The sequence below is a fragment of the Lontra canadensis genome, unplaced genomic scaffold, assembly GCF_010015895.1.
Source record: "Lontra canadensis isolate GAN:19392208 unplaced genomic scaffold, GSC_riverotter_1.0 scaffold41, whole genome shotgun sequence".
In the NCBI taxonomy this organism is placed as follows: domain Eukaryota; kingdom Metazoa; phylum Chordata; class Mammalia; order Carnivora; family Mustelidae; genus Lontra; species Lontra canadensis.
In genome coordinates, this window is record NW_022631035.1 from 1,718,749 (window position 1) to 1,741,987 (window position 23,239).

The following is a 23,239-nucleotide window of genomic DNA, read 5'->3' on the forward strand; positions in this document are numbered from 1 at the left end:
TGCGCACATCTGCATGTTTGTGCACACACCTGCACATCTACACATACGTGCGCACATCTGCATGCACCGGCACACACCTGCACACACCAGCATGTACCAGCACACACCTGCACACCTGCATGTTTGTGCATATACCTACATGCACTGGGACACACCTGCACATACGTGCACACACACCTACATGGACTGGCACACACCTGCGTGTACCAGCACACACCGGCCCACACCTGCACGTATGTGCACACACCGGCACACACTGGGACACACCTGCACAACTGTGGGTTTGTGAGCTGAGCTCTCATTCAAGGACCCGCTGGTGCTAGGCACTGGCTCGGTCCTGGACTCAGAGACACGACCCACACACACCCTGCTCACGGTCTCTGGAGGAGACAGCTGTGTGTGCGTGATGGCACGGCAAGGAGACCTGGGGGACACGGCGGCTCAGTGCCTGTGCTGAAGGACGGTGGGATGTCCTGCAGAGTCGGGACGGAGGGGAAGGCGAGCCTATCCTGTGGGATGCGGGACTCAGAAGGCACAGAGCTTCCGATGCTGCGTGGAGGCCCCGAGGTGGCCAGCAGGGGCTGGCACCGGGGAGGGTCATGGCAGTGGGTCTGCAGGATGGCGGCGGATGGTGAGCCGGACTGAAAGGGGGCAGCAGGTGCAGCAGGCGCAGAGGGCGTGGGGATGACCCTGGAGACGGAGACGATTCTCGTGGGATCTGGGCAGGAGGGGTGGGTGACCCAACTGCTTGGCAAGATCACTAAAGAGCTGGGGTGCCGGGTGCAGGCCCTCAGAGAAGGAGGGTTCTATGTGGGGCCGGTGCGTCTGAGGCACCTCTGAGACACACGTGGGGCCGTCAGGAGAAGCTCGCACGCACACACACACCCAGGAGCAGAGCGTGAGCCAAGCTGACCTTCAGGTCACAAGTCACGCTCACGTGGGGTGGGAGCCCGACGCCGCAGACGGGGAGGAGGGTGTTCTGCACCACAGAGGACAGCTCTCCCACACCACCTGCTTCTCGGGGGCTCTCATCATCTGGGGTTTCCTCCTTGCACCAGGACACCGGCAGGGCAGCCTCCCACCGGCCGTGTGAGTGGGAGCTGAGCAGGTGGGCGTGGGTGCTGGTCAGGAAGCCTGGGCACCAGGGGTCAGGCCAGCGGCTGATTCCCCAAGAGCCAGGAAGCCGATTAAGCGTGAGTTTCCAAGTGATCCCACAGGGACGCCCTGCTCTGAACGAAGGTGGTGACGGAAGATCTAAGAAGGCATCAACACGCTGTCCACCCTGCAGTGTCGCCGTCCGAGGGGACCGGGAGAGGGCAGCACAGAAGCCCCTGGGAACAGCGGCCGGCTGCCCGATTCTCAGAGCAAAGACTCCTCTTTGGTTTTAAACCAGAGGTTGGACAAGTTGGATCAAGGCCGACACGTGTGCAGCGAGCCTCACCAGAGGGGAACACGGGGCCACTAATTCACACCCCACTCGGTCTGAACCAGGGTGTGGGCGTCTGAGTGCCTTTGGTGCGGAGCCTGCGCTGATGAGGGGTCGCACCAGGAGGGACCCCCAAGAGCCACCTCGTCGCGGGCCTCCTGCCCTCCCAGGCCTCAGCCAGACTCACTTACCAACCGGCTGAGAACTTGCTCAGACTTTCTCCAGCTCAGCTGTCCCTCCCGCACCCTCTATCCCCTGCAGGCAGGGGCCCGGGACACACATACGCTGGCCAACCGCCTCATCAGAAGGAGGGACACGAGGCCTTTTGACTACGAAGACAGAGAAATGCCACGCACAGACACACACTTCCCACGGACTGGGTGGAAAGCCTCCCATGGAGCCTCGGGGGCCGTGGCAGCCAAGGAGCTCCCGAAGCTGGTGCGTTCCCCCAGACCCAGCAGCAGGAGGAGAGGCAAGGGCCTGAACGCCAAGTGGTTTTGCCTGAACAGGCCCCTGTCCCAGCACACACGTAACCACCTCCAATGGCTTTCAGTTCTCACTACAGCTCTGCTCTCCTCCGGATTTCAGGGAATTGCGCTTTTAAAATGAGGGATGGGGAGGTGAGGAAGGAAGCAGAGCAAGCAGACGAGAGAGCACTCGGTTCCCTGTGACGCCGGCCGACGACGGGGTGCGCGGAGAGAGAGCAGGAGGGGCAGCGTCCGTGAGGCTGAGTCCACGAGGCGGGCAAGGGGAGTGGCCTGGCAGGGGTGAGGCAAGGGGAGTGGCCTGGCAGGGGTGAGGCAAGGGGAGTGGCCTGGCAGGGGTGAGGCAAGGGGAGTGGCCTGGCAGGGCATGCTTCCTGCTCTTCCCCGCAGATAAAGGTCTGTTACGGGGCGGCCGGGAGGTCGGCGGACGGTCCTGAGCACCGGTAGGCGCGGCTGCTTGCGACCTGCCGTGAACTTGCAGAAACTGACATGGTGGGAGAGCCCCGCTTCCGGTCCGTGTGGGTCCCAGAGGTCGGATCTCGATGAGAGAAAAGGAAGACCCAGAGTGGGCCGTGGGGCAGCCATTCCCAGCGCAATGGGTGCCCGTGGAGACAGCGGGATGGTGTCAGGATGCACAAACACCCCGTTTTAGAAACGGTGCGAGGTCCTATGACCAGCGGTGCGTGGGAAAATGAGACCAGGGCAGGATTTCTGCTCACTGTCACGAGAGCTCACAGCCCCTCACATTCCACAGCAAGTTCACGGCACACGTTCACGTCCCTCTGCACGCCTCGGACCCTGGTGTGACGGGCTTCCCATGGCCAAGTGCAGAAGATGCTTAAATACACAGGGTGCCTAGCCGGCGCAGTCGAAGCCTAGGACTCTTGATCTTGGGGTCGTGAGTTCAAACCCCACGTTGGGTGCAAAGATGACTTAGAACAATAAATGAACTTAAAAAAAATTCTCGCATCAGGCGCTCTCGTGTCAAAGGTAAACTCTGGAATGAAAACACGGACTGTTGTCAATAACCAGGATCAATGGGAAAATCACTGGCGCGTGCGGATGCTTTTATGCCTTCAATCTACTTTTTCGTATAGGTTCCAAAATCTGTAAATATATTTAAAGGTTCAAAAAGCCAAAATGTTACAGAAAGGCATGGCTGGAGAAGGCAGCTTCCCTCCTCTGTCCCTGCAGGGGCTGCGGAGTCGGGACGATGGCACTTGAACACGGAAGACTGGCGTCTGGATATAGAATGGAAACGTGACACGGCATGCGAGGAAAGCCTCCCTCCACCGCTACGAGTGCTCTGTTCGTTTCTTACTGATTCTCCCGACCCTTCCTCACGCAAACATAAGAAATATGAACAGAGACTGAGCCCTCCTCTTCTCAGATGAGAGGACGCTCCCCCGTGTAAGGCAGCCTTCACGCAGACAGCACCCTCTCTTCACCGTGGACGTGCAGCCGTCCGTCAAGAGGAGAGCCTGGCTTGCTCAGACCCAGCGGGCAAAGCCGTAACTTCTGTCAGCAACGCGGCCCCATCACAGGACAAGTCCATCCGCAGCCCTGACACCTCGTGTCTGAGCAGCACAGCCGGCCGCAAGACACCCGAGTCTTTGCCCATCTGAGAAGTGAAAACCCAGACTCAGGGCCACCCGGCCGCGCACATCCCTCATCACGGAGGGCACCGAGCATCTCCGCTGCGTGTAAACGAGCGTCGTCTGTATTTCTCTTTCTGGCACTTGCTAGTTCAGGCCCATCTTCTGACCCTGCTCTGCTGGAGCATCAGTGTTGTTTCTGATTTCTTGGAGCTCTTTACGTATGATGACGGCTGGTCTGTCACCTGGGAGTGGAGGTGTAAATACCACCCCCCAATTCTTTGTTTTAAGACTTTGCTCATGTTCCTCACCCCCTGCAAATGTCTTATTGCTCTGCAACCAAATCTATTAATTTTCAAAGAGATCTAGACTTTTAAGTTATGGTTAAAAAGGCTTTCTTCACTCTAAGGTTAAACAGGATTTACCTGGGTTTTCTTTTAGTACTTTCACAGTTTCATTCTTTATATTTAAATTAACTTTTTAAAGTCAATTCTGGGGCGCCTGGGTGGCTCAGTTGGTTAGGCGTCTGCCTTTGGCTCAGGTCATGATCTCAGGTCCTGGGATCGAGCCCCACCTCAGGCTCCCAGGGAGCCTGCTTCTCCCTCTCCCTCTGCTGCTCCCCCTGCTTGTGCGCTCTATCAAATAAATGCAATCTTTAACAAAATAAAAATTAACGTCAAGTCTGGTGTTTGGGAAGCACAGTTAGACAGCTAGCTACCCCAACATCGGAAATTCAGGAGCCCGCCGTCCTTACTGAGCAGATCTGAGCTGCTGGCTCGACCCTGCACAATGCCCTTGGACTCAGAGGTCCGTCTCTGTTCGCCCGTTTGTCAGCCTGTCCGTGAGTGACCCAGCCCCACGATGTTCCTCATCACGGAGGCTTTGTCCCAACTTCCTGGATCTGGCAGGGTTAATCCCTTGCCATCCTCCTCTCTGTTCAGAGTCTCCCTGGCGATCGCTATTTACTTCTCCACAGGAAGTACAGAGCATGTCTGCCTAGTTCCCGAGAAGAGGGAGGGAGAAAGAGCCTGCTGGTAGTTTTATTGGGATTGTATTAAAGCTTAGGTTAATTTAGGGAACGCTGACATACTGCCGATGACAAAGCCTTCTGTAAACAAACGGCGTATGTTTTTCTTTGTTCGGGGGACGTGTGTGTTCTTCAGGAATGCTTTACAGCTTCCCTCTCGGAGGGTTTTCATGTCTCGGGTCAGGTTTACGCCCAGACTTAGGGCTCTTTCGTATACAGTGTATCTCCGCTGGTTGTTCTTGTGACTTCTGTACCAACTTCAGTCCCCCTTCCTCCTAACGCCCCTCACTAGCAGCCCGGCACTGACCCCACTGCGATTTCCAGGCATATCGCATGCCAGCCGTAGTGGTTTGCTTCTGCTTTTCTAGGCTTTGTGCCTTTAATTTCAGCCTCCGTCTGACTGTGTGAGCGGAGAGTGACCGTGGCTTCTCTTGCTCCTGTCACTCTCTGTGTCTCCCCGGGACGTACGAAGCTGGCTTCCGGGCTTACGTGGTAGAGGAGCAGCTAACGTGCTCGTATTGTGGGGTCTTCTTCCTTCATGAGAAGATCGAGGTCGGCCTTCTTCTACTGATCAATATTATCACTGTAATGGCTTCTTGGGGGCTGACCCAGGACCAGCCCTGCACCCCGGGAGGAGCCCGTCTGGCCGCGCGCTGCTGTCCCTTCCACGTTCTGCTGGCTTATTTCCAAACACAAGTATGAATATCATGTGGTTTCTCTTTCCGTGTGATCTTGTTCCATCCTGTGTGTGGTGATGTATGGAAGACAGACGTGACCATTTCGTCGACACGTGGGGCACACGGCTCGGTGGCACTGAGCGCGTTCGCGCAGTTGTGAGTCCGAGGTTCGCACATCAACGCGCCCCTTGCCCCACAAACAGAAGAGCGGCGTCTGCCTTCCTTCTCCGCTCCGGAGGGGCTGGACGCTGCTGCGGGCCCCGCCCTCGGGAGTGACTGGCTTCGTGGGTTCTTCCGACGCCCCTCCTTGCTCGTTCTGGGGAAGCCGGCGAAGCTGGTGAGTTTGACGCTTCTCCTCCTTCTGGGGTCCGCTGATCAGGTGTCTTTTCCTGCAAGTACAGGTGCTACATTCAAGCTCGTGCTTCAGAGATGTGCCAAACGGTCTCGCGAGCCAGCAGGTTCTCCCTCCCGGAGTTCTCCCTCCCGCGTCCGTTCTTGAACGCGCTTATCTTCATCGGCGAGCGGGTTCCCACCCCCCGAGAAAGAGCTTTTTACTTACTGTTGAATTTTTGTACTTTTGTTTGCGAACTCAGGGAAGTCCTTCTCGCATCTTTAAGGAACAGCTTTTCTCTGCGTGCCTGCAGCTCCTTTGTTTTGCGGTTGTCCGAGTCGGTGGCTTCCTCTTCTCTGCTTCTCTGCTGGGGTGACACAGGGACGTAAGGCCACCAAGCCTTCTCTGAACATGGCTGTGACTGCTTTCCATGGGTCTGACGTGCATTATTTTTATTATCTGTTCTTCCAGAAACTATAACTTTGCTTTGTATTTTTTCCTTTGACTGAAGACTGAAGGTGATTGCTTAAAAAAAAAATTCTAGCTGGAAGGTCCATCTTGCTTTCTGATACCGTTGTTCCCCTCTCGTCCTACTATGCACGTTGTCTGTACTATTTCTACTTTTTGGAAAGTCTTAAGGATTCTCTCATGGCCTAACATACGGTCAGATCGCGTACACAGAAGTCAGTTTATAATGCGCACGTGGTCTGCCTTACTCGTAGGCCCAGCTTATGCTTAACAAATGCAGCAAGAGCGAGCGCCTGGGCCGTACGATGTGCTCTGTGGCAACGGAGACGGAGGCCACCGCAGGCGATCCAGCACCGCCTTGACAGGAAGTTGTTAGAATCCGTGTTTTTATACAAGGAGGCGCAGGTCCAGACAAGGAGGACCCGCCAGAGGCCCACTGGCGGCGGAGCTGCGACCCCACGCCGGGGCTGGTCCAAATCATGGGCTGCCTCATCGCTTCACCGTCTCCAGAGACCTTTAAGGTTCACCCTCTCCATTCTGCGGGGGGACAGGGGACTCATGGGCCTCCAGCTTGTCACCTGATTCTCTCCATGATGGCTGTGGAAACCCCCACACTGGCAGAGCAACGCGGCTCAGACGCCCTCACTGGGAGGCAGAGGTTTGGCTCATCGGGGTCTGGGTGTGCAAGGTTGGGACTGTCTCCCCACTGTGTGCCTTGTGGCTTCTGTACTCCTGGATTTTTTTTTTAAGGTTTTTATTTATTTATTTGACAGAGAAAGAGACAGCAAGAGAGGGAGCACAGCAAGGGGAGCAGGAGAGGGGTCAGTGGGAGAGGGAGAAGCAGGCTTCCCATTGAGCAGGGAGCCAGATATGCAGCTCGATCCCAGGACCCCGGGATCATGACCTGAGCCGAAGGCAGACGCTTAATGACTGAGCCCCCCAAGCGCCCTTCCTGGATATTCTTTATACACAGATTAGCTTCCGTTTTGATCACATGAACACAGTCAGGGAGCAGAGCAGTGCTAGACGGCCTAGTCCTCCCTCCCTGAGTCCAGCCCCCCAAGAGCAGCCAACACAACTCTTTCGAATAGTTTTTAAAGAATTTACTTCTAGGGGCGCCTGGGTGGCTCAGTCGGTGAAGCGTCTGCCTTCGGCTCAGGTCATGATCCCAGGGTCCTGGGATCGAGCCCCGCGTCGGGCTCTCTGCTCAGCGGGGAGCCTGCTGACCCCTCTCTCACTCCCCTGCTTGTGTTCCCTCTCTCACTGTGTCTCTGTTAATAAATAAATAAATTTAAAAAACCCCTATAAAAAAACAAAGGATTTCCTCTAGATTTTGAAATAACGACTGTGTCTTTATTTAGCGATGTTAGACATTCACGACTCCGTCACATTTCGCTCTTCTGCACTCCCGACTGTGCATGCCCTCACCGGAGTCTTTGGTGAACTCAGCACTCATTAACACTCGTTAACATCACATGCAGGCAAATCTGTGTCACTGGTGAGTCTGGCTGCGTTCTTCGATGACATTTTCTCACTGTAAACCTTTCGTTTCACTTGCGTATATTTCTAATGTGTCTCTGGCCATCGGACAAGCCCTGCCCCCAAGTTTGTACCTGCTCAGCCTATCCGATCACCGTGCGCTCCTGTGTCTCCGTCCACCTGGCCCAGGGGAACTCTGCCCTGCTCTGCGCAGGTTCTGGTCTAGCCCTGGAGCTGGCCCTTCTCCTGGACTGGTGTTTCTGGACCTCATCAAGGATTCCTGGACTCATCTCGACTGGCCAGTAGCATGGCTCTGCTAGTGTCCCAGCCAGGCCCTAAAAACTGTCCCTGAGGGTCACACTCAGCCATACCACAGGGGGCCCATCATGGGGCTAGGACAGGCAGTGGCATGCAGAAATGCATCTGGACAAAGGAACCCATCCTCCTCTCCTCCCCGTTACATGGGGCGCTGGGACACAGTTTGCTTTCACCATCAGTCACCACCGTGCATGTGCGTCTCGGCTGCCGGCCCTGTGGTGTGCACCAGAGCCATCGGATCACTGTCAGGAACAGCCTCTCAAGCTGGCCCAGCCGCCCTCGGGCCCTCCTTTCTGCTCTCGCTGAGGACGACTTCCCGAACCACTGGCTTCGGGTCAGCTCTCTACGCCTGCCCTGCTCTGCTACACGCTCAGCTCTTTGAGGCCAAGGACCCTGTATTACTAGTCTTTATGGGGCCCCAGTGGGGCATAGCCAGGTTCCTATCAGAGGCCCACTGAGCGTCTGCTGACAAATAGAAGAGCTGGTGTGTGTACAGAGAAGCATTAGGATTCCTGACCACGGATGCTAATCTTACCCAGTAACCGCTCCCGGTGTGGAGGATTCCGTCCAGCGGCCCATGAAAGGAGGAGGGACTAAGCGGCAGAGTCAGGAAGCCGAGGCCCAGCCTCTCCTCTCTGCGCTTCGGGCTTCCACCCCGACCCTGGGACACGTCATGGCCAGGTACAGCCTCACAGTCCTTGGCGGCCAAGGTGTCTAAGCTGGTGCTTCCTGGACTGCGCAGTAACCGAGCCTTGACTTCAGGCTCCACAATCAAAACCGCGGCCGCCCCTCTCCTAAAACACACAAGACTGGAGTCCTGCAGGCCAAGCTCCTGGGCTGACCGGCGCCACCGTCCCCATCCCCGCTCTGATCAGCTCTGCAGAGCCAGCGGTCCAGCCCAGCCTGACAATGAGTCACGGGCCCCTGAGTCATCACCCAAAAAAACGGCCTCTCTCTGTTGCCCTCAGTGTCGGGCTGATGCTTTGGCTCCTCTTACCACGAAGTCCCTGCAGCCTGAGTCACAGAGCCCGTTCCCGCTGCAGAAGGATGACCTGTCACCCCCCACCCACACCCAGGCTCGTCCGCCCGCAGGGGACCTGACGGCCGATGGTGTGCGGCAATGACAGCCTCCTGCGTCCTCCTGCTTTTCGCTTCACTCCGGGAAACCCAGAGCCCCCTGAAAACCACTGTGTCCCTCCTTCCAGAGAGGGACAGACACCCTCAGCGGCCTCGTCCCGGGCAGGGGCCTCCAGGGCCTGAACCCATGCTGGAAGGGGCAGCCCCAGCTCTGGTGATGCGGGGGTGGGGGCTCTGATGTCTGCGTCCACAGTTCTCCCGGGGCCCCTCGAGGGTGGACCCGCATCTCCCCCAGACGAAAGCCCACTCTGAGGGCCTCTGAAATGCAGCCTCGTTAACCAGGACGATGGCAAGGAAGGACGATGAAACAGCACCTCCTTGCCGACTACAGCTTCTCTGAGACGCAAACGCCGGCGCTCCCTGACACCGAGACTCAGTCTGTTTCCTGCACTTTATGACCTAGGGTTCGGGAATGACACGGTCCATCAAAGCAGCGCCATCACTGATGTGCTCACGAGCAGGCAGGAAGCGTAAGGGACATCCACCCGCACCCGCAGGCAGCCGGATGCGGGGCTGGGGCTCTCCCGTGGACCCGGGCCGCAGGGCAGGGGAACGGAGCGGCGGCGGACACAGAGTCCCGGCGTGCACACGCCACTCCAACAGCTAACCTTACCAAACAACCTAAACCAGCAATAAGGGACAGCAATTAAAAGGACGATACTCAGATGTAAAAAAAAATTAGTGAAAATGAGTAAAGGAACTGTGGTTGACCTGGGACAGAAGGCAGGTCCGGTAACACAAATCCCAGTGAACCACAGTGACCTCCACGCCGGGGTAACACGTGGACACACCGGCAAATGCTCTCCAGCCAGGCGACGTGACACTGAGAGGAGGAGGGACATCGTGCTCCTTGCCAGGAGGTTATGAGGGGCCCTTCAGCCCCGTGGTCTTTTTTCCCAAACCCAACATCAGACATGTGCTGATGGAGGACTGGCCCCAGAACTGCCAGGCCCCCGAAAGCAGGGATGTGAGAGACGGCTCAGCCCAGAGTCGCCTGGAGAGATGTGATGACCGGGCAGGGAGGAGAACCGGGAAAGCGGAACAAAGCGTGGACTTTGGCCCATGACGCGTGTCAACATGGCTTCCTTTAGACACTAACAACAGGGCCCAGTGGGGGTGGGCTCTGTGGAGACTCACTATCTCAGGTTTTCTGTAAACATAACCTGTTCTAAAAGCAGTTTCTTAAGACAAAACCTGTGGTAAAAGGCACTTGGAGAGAGAGACAGACGAGCTGCCGGCACAGGAGTGACAGCCCCAGCCCCAAGTGGGCCAGCCCCTTGCAGGCACCGGGCCATCAAGACAGCAGGCTCAGGACTGCAAACTCTCTGGCCATCCTGGTTACACTCAGATCCCGGGGACGCGAGTCATCACGGGACTGAAGCCACGCACGCTCATTTTGTCCGTGGTGTTTTCTGTGTGAACCTGGAGGGGTGGTGGGAAAGGGGTGCAGGGGTGCAGGTGCAGGAAGAGAGGCTGGTGGCGTCAGAGCCGAGGGGCGGCAAGGGGCAGCGACAGGGTTACTGTGCAGAGAAATGAGCACGCGTTCGGGGACCTGGAGGGGGACCCGCGCTGGTGCGGGGGCAGGAGGAAGATCCTGGTCCCCTCTGATGCACTGTCACTCGGCGTGTGTCCTCTCCTCGCCCCACAAAAGTGTCAGGCATGCTGAAGCCCTCGCACCCCCAAATGCGGGCTGACTTCACGAACACGGCAGGGGAGGTTGCTCAAGTTCACGGACATTGCGCCCTCGGCCCCCTGGCGGCTGCGTCGTAACAGTGTATGACCTGTAACTTGAACTGCGCACTAACGGTGTCGGGGGGGCCCCCTGAACTGCTGCCTACCTTACAGGACTCCTTCACGGCCACCTCCGCACCCCCCCACCCCCCGTTAATTAGCAGAAAGACAAATGATAAGGAGGCTTCGAGGGTCTGACCGAAGCCACCAGCGCCCTCCCGCAGGGCGGCCACATTCTACACGCTGCCTCATCCTGCTGCCATCCCGCTCCTGATGCGTGACCCCCCCACGACCCGAAGGACAATTTAAATGAATTTTCTGCAGCATTTGCTGTCTCCCTCTCCCCTCCCTGGTGCTCGTCTGCACTTCTGAAAGCCGCAGATGGCATGACGCTTTGCCTGGGAACTTTCCTAAGAAAAAGGCCGTTCTCGTGCATAACCACAAAACCAAGATCGCTCTCAAGAAACCCAGCTTTGGTACCATGCTGTCACCAGACCCTCAGTCCACACTCAGATTTCCCCCAGCTGTCCCAACAAGGTCCTTCACAGCTTTCGGTCTGGCGTCTGGGATCCATCATGGGTGGTCACGCATCGTGAGTCTTCAGCTAGAACAATCTCCCCACATTCTGTTGTCTTTCTTGGATGGAAGATCTAGAAGGGACAGGAGAGTAACCTGTCCACACACGGCCGCACAACTCGAAGTTTTTAACAGCTTTCCCGGGGTCAACGTGACTTATGACGACTGCGTGCACGTACAAGCGCAGATGGGATAACCGGACAAAAATACGCACCCGGGAAGCCGTGTCTACAATCAACACGAGGGGCCTCTGCCCTCGAGCTGCCTTGTGCCCCTTGGGGAGCCCCACCCCCGCTGCTGCTAACCTGCTTTCTGGGACTACAGTTTGCACTTCCTAGAGTTCTACGTAAACGGAGTCGTACAGAATACACCGGCTCCTGGCTTCTTCCGCTCAGCATCTCGGGGCGGGTGCACTCTCCCGTCTGCGGAGTGCTAGTGTGCTGTGGGGACAGGTCACTGCGGGCTTTCATGTACAGCTGATGGTCACTGGGCTGTTTTCGGCACTCGGCTATTACGGACAAAGCGCTGTAAACACTGTGGACAATTTTGAGTGGACACATGCTTTCGAGAAACCAGAGCCGCTTCCCAGGGCGGGCGTGAGACCTGTGTTCCCCACACACGGCGCGGTCTTCTCATTTGGGACGTCCCAGTGGCCTATGCTAGTGCAGAGCTGGCTTCGCCCGCCACGGGCAGGGCGACACGCAGCGTTCTTCCCGGGGCTTCTTGGCCAGCAAATCGCTCCCTTACCGGAGTGTCTCTTCAAACCCTTTGCCCATCTTTGGGTCTGCGTGTTGCTTTCTTTCTTTTTTAAGACTTTATTTATTTATTTGACAGAGATCACAAGCAGGCAGAGAGGCAGGCAGAGAGAGAGGGAAGCAGGCTCCCCGCTGAGCAGAGAGCCCGATGCGGGGCTCGATCCCAGGACCCTGAGACCATGACCCGAGCCGAAGGCAGAGGCTTTAACCCACGGAGCCACCCTGGCGTCCCCGTGCGTTTCTCTCCACACTGAGTTGTGGGAGTTCTATCATCTCACTGTGAGTTTTCCTCAGGTAATGATTTGCCAATATGTTCCCATCCTGGGTTGTTGCACGTGGCACCAGGTACTGACTGCTGTTCACTCTGTGCACACGATGTCCGGCTGTCCCCGCCCCGTGGGCTGGACAGACGCCCCATCCTCCGTCGAGCGGAGTGCTCTGCAGATTTATTGAACACCAGCGGCCCGTGTCCGTGCGGGTCTGCCCCCCGCCCCTCATGGGTCCCGCAGTTTGTCCGCTTTGCTGCTGCTCCAGTCCTGACTACGACGGACGCACGGGAGGCTCAAAGTCAGGCGGTCCTAGTTCTTCGGTTTTCTTTTTTTAAAGAAAGTTGTGGGCGCCTGGGGGGCTCGGTGGGTTAAGCCTCTGCCTTTGGCTCGGGTCGTGATCTCGGGGTCCTGGGATTGAGTCCCACATCAGGCTCTCTGCTCCAGGGAGCCTGCTCCCCCCTCTGCTTCTCTGCCTGCCTCTCTGGCTACTTGTGATCTCTGTCTGTCAAATAAATAAATAAAATCTTTAAAAAAAAAAAGATAGTCATGCCTTTTCCTTCCCGAGCTGGACACCTTCCTTCCTCCTGCGCTGGGCACAGCTTCCAGCGGGTGCTGGAGACTGGAAATGTGGGCGGGCCCTGTCCTGCTCCTGAGCGCAGTGCTCAGAGGGGCACTGGGGCCCGCGACATCAGCTGCAGCCGTCTTGGGAGATGCTGGCTGTCACGCTGAGCAAGTTCCTTCTGTGACTGGTTTGTGGACAGGATTTTTAAAAACTCTGACGCAGAATTTAGGTTTGGTCGAATGCTTCCTTTGCGCCACCTCTGAGAACGAGAATATGGCTTCTGTTGTTCCTGCTGTTAATATGGTATGTTACGGGGATTTTTCCCGTCATTCCACCACCTTGCGTTCCTGAAATAAATCCCCCGGGTCATGGTTTATCAGCCTTTCCAGATGTGGCTGCATCTGATTTCCTGGAGTGCTGTTTGGAAGCCCGATCGGTCCTCACGAGAGACGCTGTGGGGACGTGGCATCAGGGCACTCACTGTCGGTCTCACTCGATGACACGGGACGGTGCTTCTCCTCCGTGACCTGCTAGAACCCACCACTGAAGTCGCCTGCACCCGGGAAAGTTTTAAACTACAGATTGTCTCTTTAACAGATGTGGTGCTACTCAGACTCACTTCCTAGCTCAGCGTCTCCTGCCATTCAAGGAGCGTCTGTCTCTGTCGAGCTCTCAAGCGTCTGGGCGTGGAGTCGTACATAATATTCACGTACTGTTCCCTGGAGGTCTCTGGAACCTTCCGGGATGCCACCTCTCATTCCTGATTTGGGAAGTGGGGTCTATCTCTCTTTCTGTGCCGCCACTCGGGGAACAGGATGGAGGGACCTCAAAAACCTAAAAGCAGCACGGCTCTCCGACCCAGCAATCGCACCAATGGGTGCATCATCAGAGGGAATGCAGCCGTATCTGGGGGGCGGTTAACTCATTTATTGATCTGCTCTAAGAACCATCTTTTGGTGGAACAGATTTTCTCTACTGCCTGCTTTCTTTTGCACCAATCTCCGCTGTGATTTTTACTTTTTTTCTCCTACTTCCTTCGGGTTTAATCTGCTTTTCTTTTACCAACAGCTTAAGGTTGAATCTAAGGTCAATGATTTAAAACCTTCCCTCTCTGTCGACGGACGCAGGCAGAACTGTAAGGTTCCCCTCACGCCGCTCAGCTGTGCCCCACAAATCCCGATGAGCTGTTCTCAGTTCCCTCTGGTTCAAGGTATTTTTAATTTCCCTTCAGGCCCTTCTGGAAACTATTTATTTAACAAATTTTATTTCACTGAGTTTTTCCATGTGCTTATATAGTAAACTGTAATCAAGCAGATCAGTATCAATTGTGTGTTATATCAAAGAACCTATTTTTTCTAGCACTGACTTATATTCAGTGTGTAACTGATACACACACATGCCGTGCGACGGTCACCACAATCAAATCCGTTAACACATCTGTCAGCTCACGCCATTACTACCGGGCTTGGTTTGGGCGTGTAAGAGCCCTGGAGATGCACTCTCAGCGTCCTTCAAGCGCACAGCACAGCACTGCCCCCACGGTGCTCCCCAGACGGATGGACAGATACCTGCACGTCTGACCTCTTTGGCCTGCATCTCCCTGCTTCCGCCACCTGCAGCCCCAGAAGCCACTGTCTTGCTCTCTGGTTCAGTCAGTCCGACTGTTTTAGATTCCGCAGTTGAGTGACGTCAGCCCGTATCTGTCTTTCTCCGTCTGGCTTATGTCACGTAGCGCAGTGGCCTCCAGGCTCGACCGTCGGGCCACAGATGGCAGGAGGTTCTTGGTCTTTTGGGCTGAGCAATACCCCAGTGTGTGTGTTTCCTTCCTGTGTCCCCTGCCAACGGACACTCGGGCGGCTTCCATGCTTGGCCCTAGGGAATGACGCTGCTGTGAACACGGGGCGCAGGTCCCTCTTCGAGGCAGGACAGCAGCGGGAACGCCGGGCCCATCGGCGGCTCACTCTTCGTCGTCTGCGGCGCCGCCACACTGTCTCCCATGGTGGCTGCCCCAGGTCACGCTGCCACCAACAGTGCTTGTCTTGTCCCCTTCTCTCCACGCCCTCGCTAAGTCCACAGCTCTCTAACCCGTCAGAGAGACGGTGTGAAAGTATTTTCTCCCATTTCAGAGGTTGCCTTTTTAGTTAGTGAACTTTTGTGGTGCAGAAGCTTTTAGTTTGATGTCGTCCCACTTGTGTATTTTATAAATATTTATAACTATGCATATTACACTCCATAAATATTTGCGCTACTTGCATAATTTATTCATACAACACACAAATTTCAATATTAGATATTCTATATATTTTGTAGTTATGTTACTTATTAAAATTTTATTTTATAATTTAATCATTTCAAATGATTTCTTTAAAAGAGTGCTGGCTGGTCTCCAAGCGTCTGGAAGTTCTCCTGCTGCTCACGGCTCATTGTCGGACGGTGGCTGCAGAGCGCGGTACGGTTTCAGCGCGTCGACTCCGGCTGCTATGCGGACCATCCTCCTCCCTCCGTCCTCCGGGGGGCCCGACTGTGCGTGAAGTCTCAGAAGCTGACACCCCCCCCCCACGTTTCGCTGCTGTGACCACACACGTTGCTGACCCCGCAGCGCGCGGCGGTTACCCGTGCTACGTCCCTTCCGTGTCGCGTGCCCGACGACGTCCTTATTCCGACTCCACTTTCAGGGATACTCAGTGGCCACAGCAGGCCAGACGGCGGCTTCTCTTTGGGGACATCAGGGTGCCCGCCCGCCGTCCCCTCCTGGCGTCATTCCTGGCCAGGGACCCGCCGTCTTCCTTCTCCTCGCTCCTCTGTTCTCTACTGGCTGCTTCCGAGTCCTTAAACGTATCCTGCTTCAGCAATTAGGTGAGGACTCGGGGTGGTTTTCTTCATGTTCCTGCGTGTGGGGTTCGTGGGGCTTCCTGGGTCTGTGGTTCGTTGTTTTCATCAAACTGGAAAATGTGGACATTTCTTGGCCACCAGGTCGTCGCACACTTCTGCTGCCCTGCAGCGGTTCTGGACAGACTTACGCCGTCACCTGCAGCTGTCCCACAGCTCAGTGACGCCCCTTCGCTTTGCACAAGGTCCGTCCTCGCTGCACTCGGGGCAGCCGCGACGGTGAATGTCCTGCCGCGACGTTTAGGGGTCGATCCCGACCGGCCTGTCTTCCGGGTCACACTCTGGTTCCCTCTCCAGAAGGTTCAGCAGAGCCCTGGATGCCTTCCATGTCTCAGTGGAACATCTTCCGAGGAGACTCCGAGCAACCGTCTCCGTGTCCTTGTCGGCTAACCCTAACCTCTGTGACGACGCACAGTGGGTTCGGGGGTTTTCCTCCTTGATGCAGGTCACACCTTCCCGCTGTGTCACGTGCCTGGCCGTTCTGCTTGGCAGTGGGGGGTTCAGGGTAACCTGGCACACGGGTGACCTGGGAAGAGACGCTTCTGGGACCCAATTCCTCGGGGAACAACAGGAAGGGCTCTCCTCATCCCAAGTCGTGCCTTCTGTCCCACCACTGTCCCCACAGGAGGCCAGACGGATTCCGCCTCTCTCCGAGGCCTTCAAGGTGGCACAGTGTACTCTAGACATGCCCGTGGCTCAAGAGGGGGCCCTGGATTCGCCCCCCAGCTAGGGCCCCGCCTGATGGGCCGGCCCCACTCTCAAGCCCCGGGGAAGTGCCCTGAGAGGAAGGCGCGGCCCGGTGCGGGGACAGAGCCCGGGCACTGCAGACCTCAGGGTGCACTCCGTGCAGGCTTTGATCTGAAGTGTGGGCATCCCTGCGTGGAAACACCGTGCGCTCTGACCCCGTGGTGGCCGCGCCAGCGACACGGGGGCTCTGCACACAGCACGAGCTCCCACAGAGGCCGGCGGGGACCCAGCGTGACTTTGGACGTGAAGGAGGGAGGGGACCCGTCCCGGGAAGCACACGGAACTTTAGTCTCTGGAAAACCACCCGAGTAGCCGTGAAAGGGAGGGAGGAGGTAAACGGCCTCAGCCTCAGCCGCAAGCCCGTCGACGTGTCTCTCAGAAGGACGGTCGCCTTCAAGTAAGCAGGTGCGGCAAGCCGGCTGGGAAATGAGCTCACGGAAAGGTCCCTGGCACCTGTAGGCACTGGCAAGAACGTCGCGGGTGAGGGCATTTCCCGCTGGCCACGGGGACAGCTGCTCAAGCGTTTCTGAACGTGTAAACCCTTCAGCGCCGAGCCCAGGGGAAGCACACGGCTCTGAGGCGCCCGCACAGTCGCGGAACACGGCCGCGGCAGCCGGTGTGCCCGCGGCTGAGAGCTCGCCTTGGGCGCTGGACGAGCAGAGCCTGGACACAGGTGGGCCCGGGAGCTGGTTTCCTCCAGGTTCCCAACACCCAAGTCGGGCGACCGCTGCAGATCGCACGGGAGCACGGCGGCGAGGGGCGGCTCAGAAAGGCTCACGCTGAAGCCGGAACAGACCCCCAGGACTAGAAGGAAACACGGTCTAGTCCCGGGTCCTCAAAGGTCCTAAACATCCTGTGAGGACAAGAACGTGGCGGCCCCAGGGCGGGGAGGTGGGCTCGGGGGCACCCTCCTCCGTCCCCTGCTTCCATGGGCTTCGGTCTAAGGGGGCCCTTCATGCACCCAAGAACCGAGTACCGGTAGCGATGCATTTGCAAGCGTCCGGAAGACCGAGCGCTGAAGGAGAGCGAGTTTCGGAGCGGCTCCCTGGAAGAGCCTCCCGCTTGCCCGGCTCGGCGCGTCGGCGCCAAGGCAGAGGGCAGAACTGAAACGACAGAGGGGCAGCCTCCCCACCCGGACCACCAGCTCCTGGTCCAGCGGGAAAAGGTTTCCTGGACCCGACAGCAGCCGGGCAGATGCGAGACTCCGGCTTTTATTCCTTTTATTCTAAAGTTTCCAGGGCGGCTTCGTGGGAGGTCAGGGCGCTCACCTCCGTCCCCGCTGCTGGGAGCTCAGCGGCGACAAGCGTACAGAGGGCCATGCGACGGGGAGTGGGAGCTCGCTCAGGTAAACGAGGGCAAGGGGACTCAGACTCGTTCTAGCTCTGAAATCTAGTGTTTTGGTCCATCTTTGAGGCCGTTGCTTATCTGAAGTCAGTTCAGTGGGCAGAAAAGCAAGTATTTTGTCAGAACGTGCGATGTCCCGAACATCCCGTGAAGCTGAGAGCGACAGAACGTTCTGCGGACACAGCGTGTGCGGGGCGCTGGGCCAAGAAGGGTCAGGGCGGAATGGGAGTCGCCGTAAGGCTGGGCGGCCCCGACAGAGAGGCGAGGGCGTTCACGCCACCAAGAAGACCACGGAGACCAAGCCCGTCCACGGGGAGCGGATCACTGCGTTTGACCAACTGCATGCGCGGGTTCCTGGTCCCGGACCAGGAAACGTCCCCAGCAGACGGGGACAGAGCCACCTCACTGCCTTGCTTGCAGACAGTATGACCACCTGTGCAGAGCGGCCGAGAGAACCTTCCGTCCACGGCTGGCACTACACGGTTCAGCAAGGCCGCCGCTCGAGATCAGTACACAAAAACAGTGGTAACCGCGCGGTGCGACTGGGGGTGCACCTGGAGGTGCCGGTGCTGTGACACGTTTGCTGGGAGCACCCGCGACACTCTCATCCCCTGCAGCCGTCACCCCAGCTTTGGGCCTCATGCAGAGTTCTGGCTGCCTCAGGGGTGTGCAGGTGGCCACAGCGTCCCAGTGTGTGAGGACCCAGTCCCACGGCAGCCTGGAGCGGCAGGCGCTCGTTCTCGGGACAGCAGAGGGCGTAGTGAGCAGAGAGCAGCACGCAGGACTGAGGTGGGAGCACGAGGAGGGTTGCCTGGCCGTGCCCAGACCCAGCCTCCCACTGGCTGTGGCCGGGGAGGGGGCTGGCCCAGGGAGGGTGACAGGGTAGGATCCCAGTCCCCTCCCTGCCCACGGAACCCTTCAAGCAACCGACCCTCGGGCCATCGGCACTTTCTCCCCATCTCTGTGTCCACGGTTCTTCGGAAGCTGACCGCCCCGTGTGATGGCCTCTTCTGGGGGTCTCAGTTCCCCGCCCAGCGCCCAGCCTCACTCTGGAGCCCCCTCTGTGTTCTGAGTCAGACCTCCAGCCCCGGGAACCCCCTTCACTCTCCTTTTGTAGCTCTTTGTTCTCCACTCCCCATTGGGGTGGTTGTGCGGGCTCGGTGGCAGGGTCACAGGGCATAAGAGGTTCCTGCCTCCACTCCTCAGGCACGGGTCCGCCTCACCCGGGGTCTCCCGAACAATCACTCATCACGTCCGCCCCTCCTCCCCAGTAGCCCCCTCCTCAGCTGACCCAGTCTCCTTTAGACCAAGGCCAGACATTTAAAAGCCACAGTTTGGATCTTGCTGTGTCTTTGTTCCTGAATCTTTACTGGTCCCTCTTGATGGGCTAAAGGAAGTGGGACACCGTCCACTTCGAGGGCTCCTCGCACATGCCTCCAGCACCCCAGCCCAGGGGGGCCACCTGCCCTCCCCGTCCCCCGCACAAGCTGTCCCCTGTCTCCACCCATTAGTGCCCCTTGCACTGAGTTCTCAGGGCCCCCACCCTCACGGCACAGTCTCCCATGGCATGGTGGCTTCCCCTGCAGCAGAGGGCTTCGACCTACGGGACGTGAGCCTGTCCAAGGCAGAGACCACCGCCTTCTGCGTCCCCTACAGCCTTTAGCCTGGTCCTGCCCAGCTCTTGGTGGAGTACGGGCGTGACTGCAGCCCCACAGGCACGAGGACAAGGAGGGGGATGGCTACTGGAGAGCAGAGCTGCAGGAGACTGTCCCCAGGGTCAGGGAAGGGGTGGGAGGAGCAGAGGCTGTAGACGGAGGGCCTGGTGGGCGTCCAGGGAGGCAGGGCTGAGTTCAAGAAGGAGGGGCTCGGGGTCATTTCCTGCTAGAGGCCTGGAGGGGATAGGGAGGAGGCAGTGTGTAGCTTTAGGGAGCAGGACTGGGCCCCAGAGGGATGCACCTCCCTTATTCTGGAAGGAGGGGGACCAGCAGTGCCTGGAGAAGGGGTGGGGGACGGCAATGGCACCAGAGGCAGATGCTGGGGTGAAGGTAGGTTAAGAAATACAGGGTGGTTGCAGGGGGAGAGAGGACATAGCGTCAAGGTGGGCAAACCAGCCACGCGCGGCACCTCCGTGAGCCCCCGGGCCGGCTAACACACGGGGACCGCCTGGCACCAGCAGGGAGGACGCGGACTACTCACACTGTCCACGGCAAGGATCTTGGCCCAGATGAACACCAGAAGGGGCCGCAGCTCTCTGGCTGAGCTCTGGAGCAGTTTCAGCACGTACGGGAAGATGCCCACGGACAAAGCCTGGGGGAAGGAAAGAGTGTGAGTGTGCCCACTCGTGGGAGGCCTGAGCCACAGTGGTGGTGGCTGGCGTGGCCCGGGACACAGTGCGGCGCTGCCGTCAGCCCGGGGGGCAGGGAGTGGGAGCGCAGGGGCCACCTCTGGATCTCCGCATCTCCGTTCCCCGAGATGCCTGGGTGCGTTTCCAGCCCCGTCTGGTCCAGAGGCCACGGTTCATCTCATGAGGAACACCTGGCTTCCCGTCCGGGCCCCCCTGGCCTCACCCTCTCACAGCCTTGTTTGCGCTCGGTGGCAAAGCAGAGGGCCCTTAACTGTGATTCTTACATTTCAAACCACAACGCTCCTGCCCTGTTGGCTCCCACTTTCACATCTGCCCTTGACATCGACCTTCAGGGCAGGACTTGAGCCTCGAGGTGGGACAGTTTGCTGGTTGAGGCGGGGAGCCGCTGTGGGTGTCCGTGCTTCCCAGACTCTCGGGGCAGCATCATCCTGGGGGTCCTCTCTGCTCTCAGGCAGGGCGGTCACCGGGAGGGTGGCCACCTCACGAGGACAACTGAGCTGACCCCGGTTACGACGGTCATCTCAGCGCAGGTGCTCTGTCCTTATCTCCAGTTTGTTGGCATTCCAGAGAGATGGCAAGGGTGTCCCCCTACCAGGTGGGTGGAGGGGTGTGACCCAGGCTGGGTGTGACCCAGGCTGGAGGCCACTGGCGGGGCCCGCGTCCATTTCTTGTTAAAGGCTGTGTTTAAGAGACAAGCGTCCTGTGTGTGGTTCGGGCAGGTGGGTCTAGCCCACACCTGCTGCAGGGCCTCGTCTGTCTAGCGCCTGCGCCATCAAGATTTCCAGCTGGCCTAACCTTTCCTCCTTAAAGGGCCAAAATTCATTTTTTAAAAAATTCACCGTATAATAAAAATCTCTCTAAAATGTTATTAGTACTTGTCTCCCTGTCTTCCTGAAGGGCATAAGTGACACACTGTGAGCTCGTCCCTGATGACAGAGCGACACTGATTTGCAGGAGCACATGCGCAGGCCACGCAGATTGAGAGTCACACGAGACCCTCCCCAGTGATGGACGCGCTCTATGTCGTCTGCGGCCCAGGCGCCCCGAGTGTGAACTGTCCAACGGTGGATGAACGATTCCTCGTGATTCTTAGACTTTTCCTCTTTTAACCTTGGACTATCGATTCTCTGATGACGTTATATAATGAAAAACTCAAATGTGCGCAAACGGAGCTAAAACAACAGGCTACCCTCCCACTCGCGCGTCACTCCGCTTTGGTGACACGAACCCGATGGCCAGGCGCCGGCGTGCTAGCCGTGTCCTCCTAGCGCATCTGCAGACATCGTGCGTGTCACACACTTTCCCTGTGTAAACACAGTCTTCACCTCTAAAAACTAAGGTGTCTTTTGTAAAAGATCCACATGCCATTATACCTAAAATAATAAACTATTACCCTTTAATGACAAGGTATTTGGTTAATGTAAAATTTCTAATTGTTTCATGAATGTTAACTTCTCAAACTTCAACTTTCAAACGTTTATTTGCGCACAGAACTGGAAAGGTCCCTACGTTGCAGCTGGTGGCGGGTCTCCCGGGCCCCCCCACCCCGGAGGTTCCCCATCGATACCTCCTTTCCTGCTGATGTAGTTGTTGGAAAACGGGTCTCTGTCTGACCCTAGTTCTGTCCGTGTTTTCCGCTTTAAATGGCTGGTCCCACTCTTTTGCAGAATGAGTCAGCAGCAAAGTGTTTCTGGGTTGTGCTGAGCCCCAGAGTGTAAAGTCGGTGCACGGGTGTGTGCTTGGCACTGGGCCGGTGCAGGGGCACCCCGCTTCTCGGCTCAGGCAGGGGTGAGCAGGGGTGAACCACTTTCTGTCCGCAGAGGTGAAGCCTCATGGCGGGAAGAGAGGGCAGAGCACATGTGAAGCCTGGAACACTGCGGGGACGGAGGCCGCACGGCGCATGTTCCTCGAGGGCCTGCCCCCCAACACAGGCCCCCTCCGGTGACAGGTCACTCCCAGGCAGTGAGGCTATCCCCCGCCCACTTCTGGGAGTCTTGCTGGCCCCACACGTACCAGGCTCACCGCCCAGGGTCCCAGGTCCAGGAAGCGTCCCAGCAGGTCCAGGGCTCTCAGCCGGTGCACCTGGCTCAGCAGCACCTGAGGAAGAGGAAGAGGACGGGTCACCGAGGAGCCCCGTGCCACGTGCCAGGCCCTGGAGTGGGCCGAGCGGGCTCACACCTGCCCTGGCTTCACGCCGTCCCTCACCCGCGGCAGGTGCTGCTTTCTCTGCACTTCTGAGTTTTTCCTCAACAGCTAAAATATGTGCCTTGTTGACAGTATCAGAACAAATCCTTTTAAACTACATTTAAACTAGATTATCATCATCCTCGTCATCATCATTATTATTATCATCTATCACCGCAGTCCTCATCTCCTCTTAGAACTAAATAAGACACCGTGGCTTTGACACAAGGGCTTGCTGTGTCTTCTCCGGTTACGTGACCTCGGGCAAATGACTTCCTTGTCTGAACCTGAATTTCTTAATTCGCAGGAAAGGACAACACGAAACGGACCCCTGGAGGTTTTATTAGATACCGGGTTGAGAGCTGCTGGGCACCAGAAGCCCATGCCGATTCGGTAAAGACAGGTAAAAACAGCCTTTGGCCCAGAACTTCCTTGACTGGAAGTGAGGCTGATTAGCCTCTGTCGCGGGCTAGTGGCCCGTTTCCCAGGTGACACGCATGTCCTGACTTTCCTACTCAAGTGTTGGCTTTTCCTTACTGGTGTGGCAGAGCTCTTCAGAGCGCGCAACCCTCGCCCCATCTTTCCTCCTGCTCTGTTCTGACAGAGTTCAACACCTCTACTGGGTCACTTATACCGACTTATCCCTCCTGGTCTTTACACCTGAGGCTGCGGAGACCCTGAAGGAGCCTTTGGTCTGCTGTTGCCCCTAGCCACCCAGTGGGCGCTTGTGGGGTGCATGGGGATGGCGGGGAGCCCCCTCTCTCCATCGCTCAGCTACAGGGACAGACAGACAGCAACGATCCTCTGTGATGGTGGGCAAGGCTGCGAATCATGCAAGCCCCCCAACTTGGGGTGCAGCCAGATCCCGGGGGGA

General features: G+C 57.5%; 1 protein-coding gene across 2 annotated transcripts in view; it reads right to left on the reverse strand.

Moving 5' to 3' along the window:
• The window catches only part of RPTOR (regulatory associated protein of MTOR complex 1), a 307,386-nt gene that overhangs the window by 58,923 nt on the left and 225,224 nt on the right, over positions 1 to 23,239 (reverse strand). For both annotated transcript variants that reach the window (XM_032870426.1, XM_032870427.1), the window contains exons 12-13: positions 22,195 to 22,278; positions 20,013 to 20,123 (exon numbers count right to left, since the gene is read on the reverse strand). In XM_032870426.1, the coding sequence (XP_032726317.1) occupies positions 20,013 to 20,123; positions 22,195 to 22,278 (195 nt within the window). The remainder of the gene's footprint in view (positions 1 to 20,012; positions 20,124 to 22,194; positions 22,279 to 23,239) is intronic.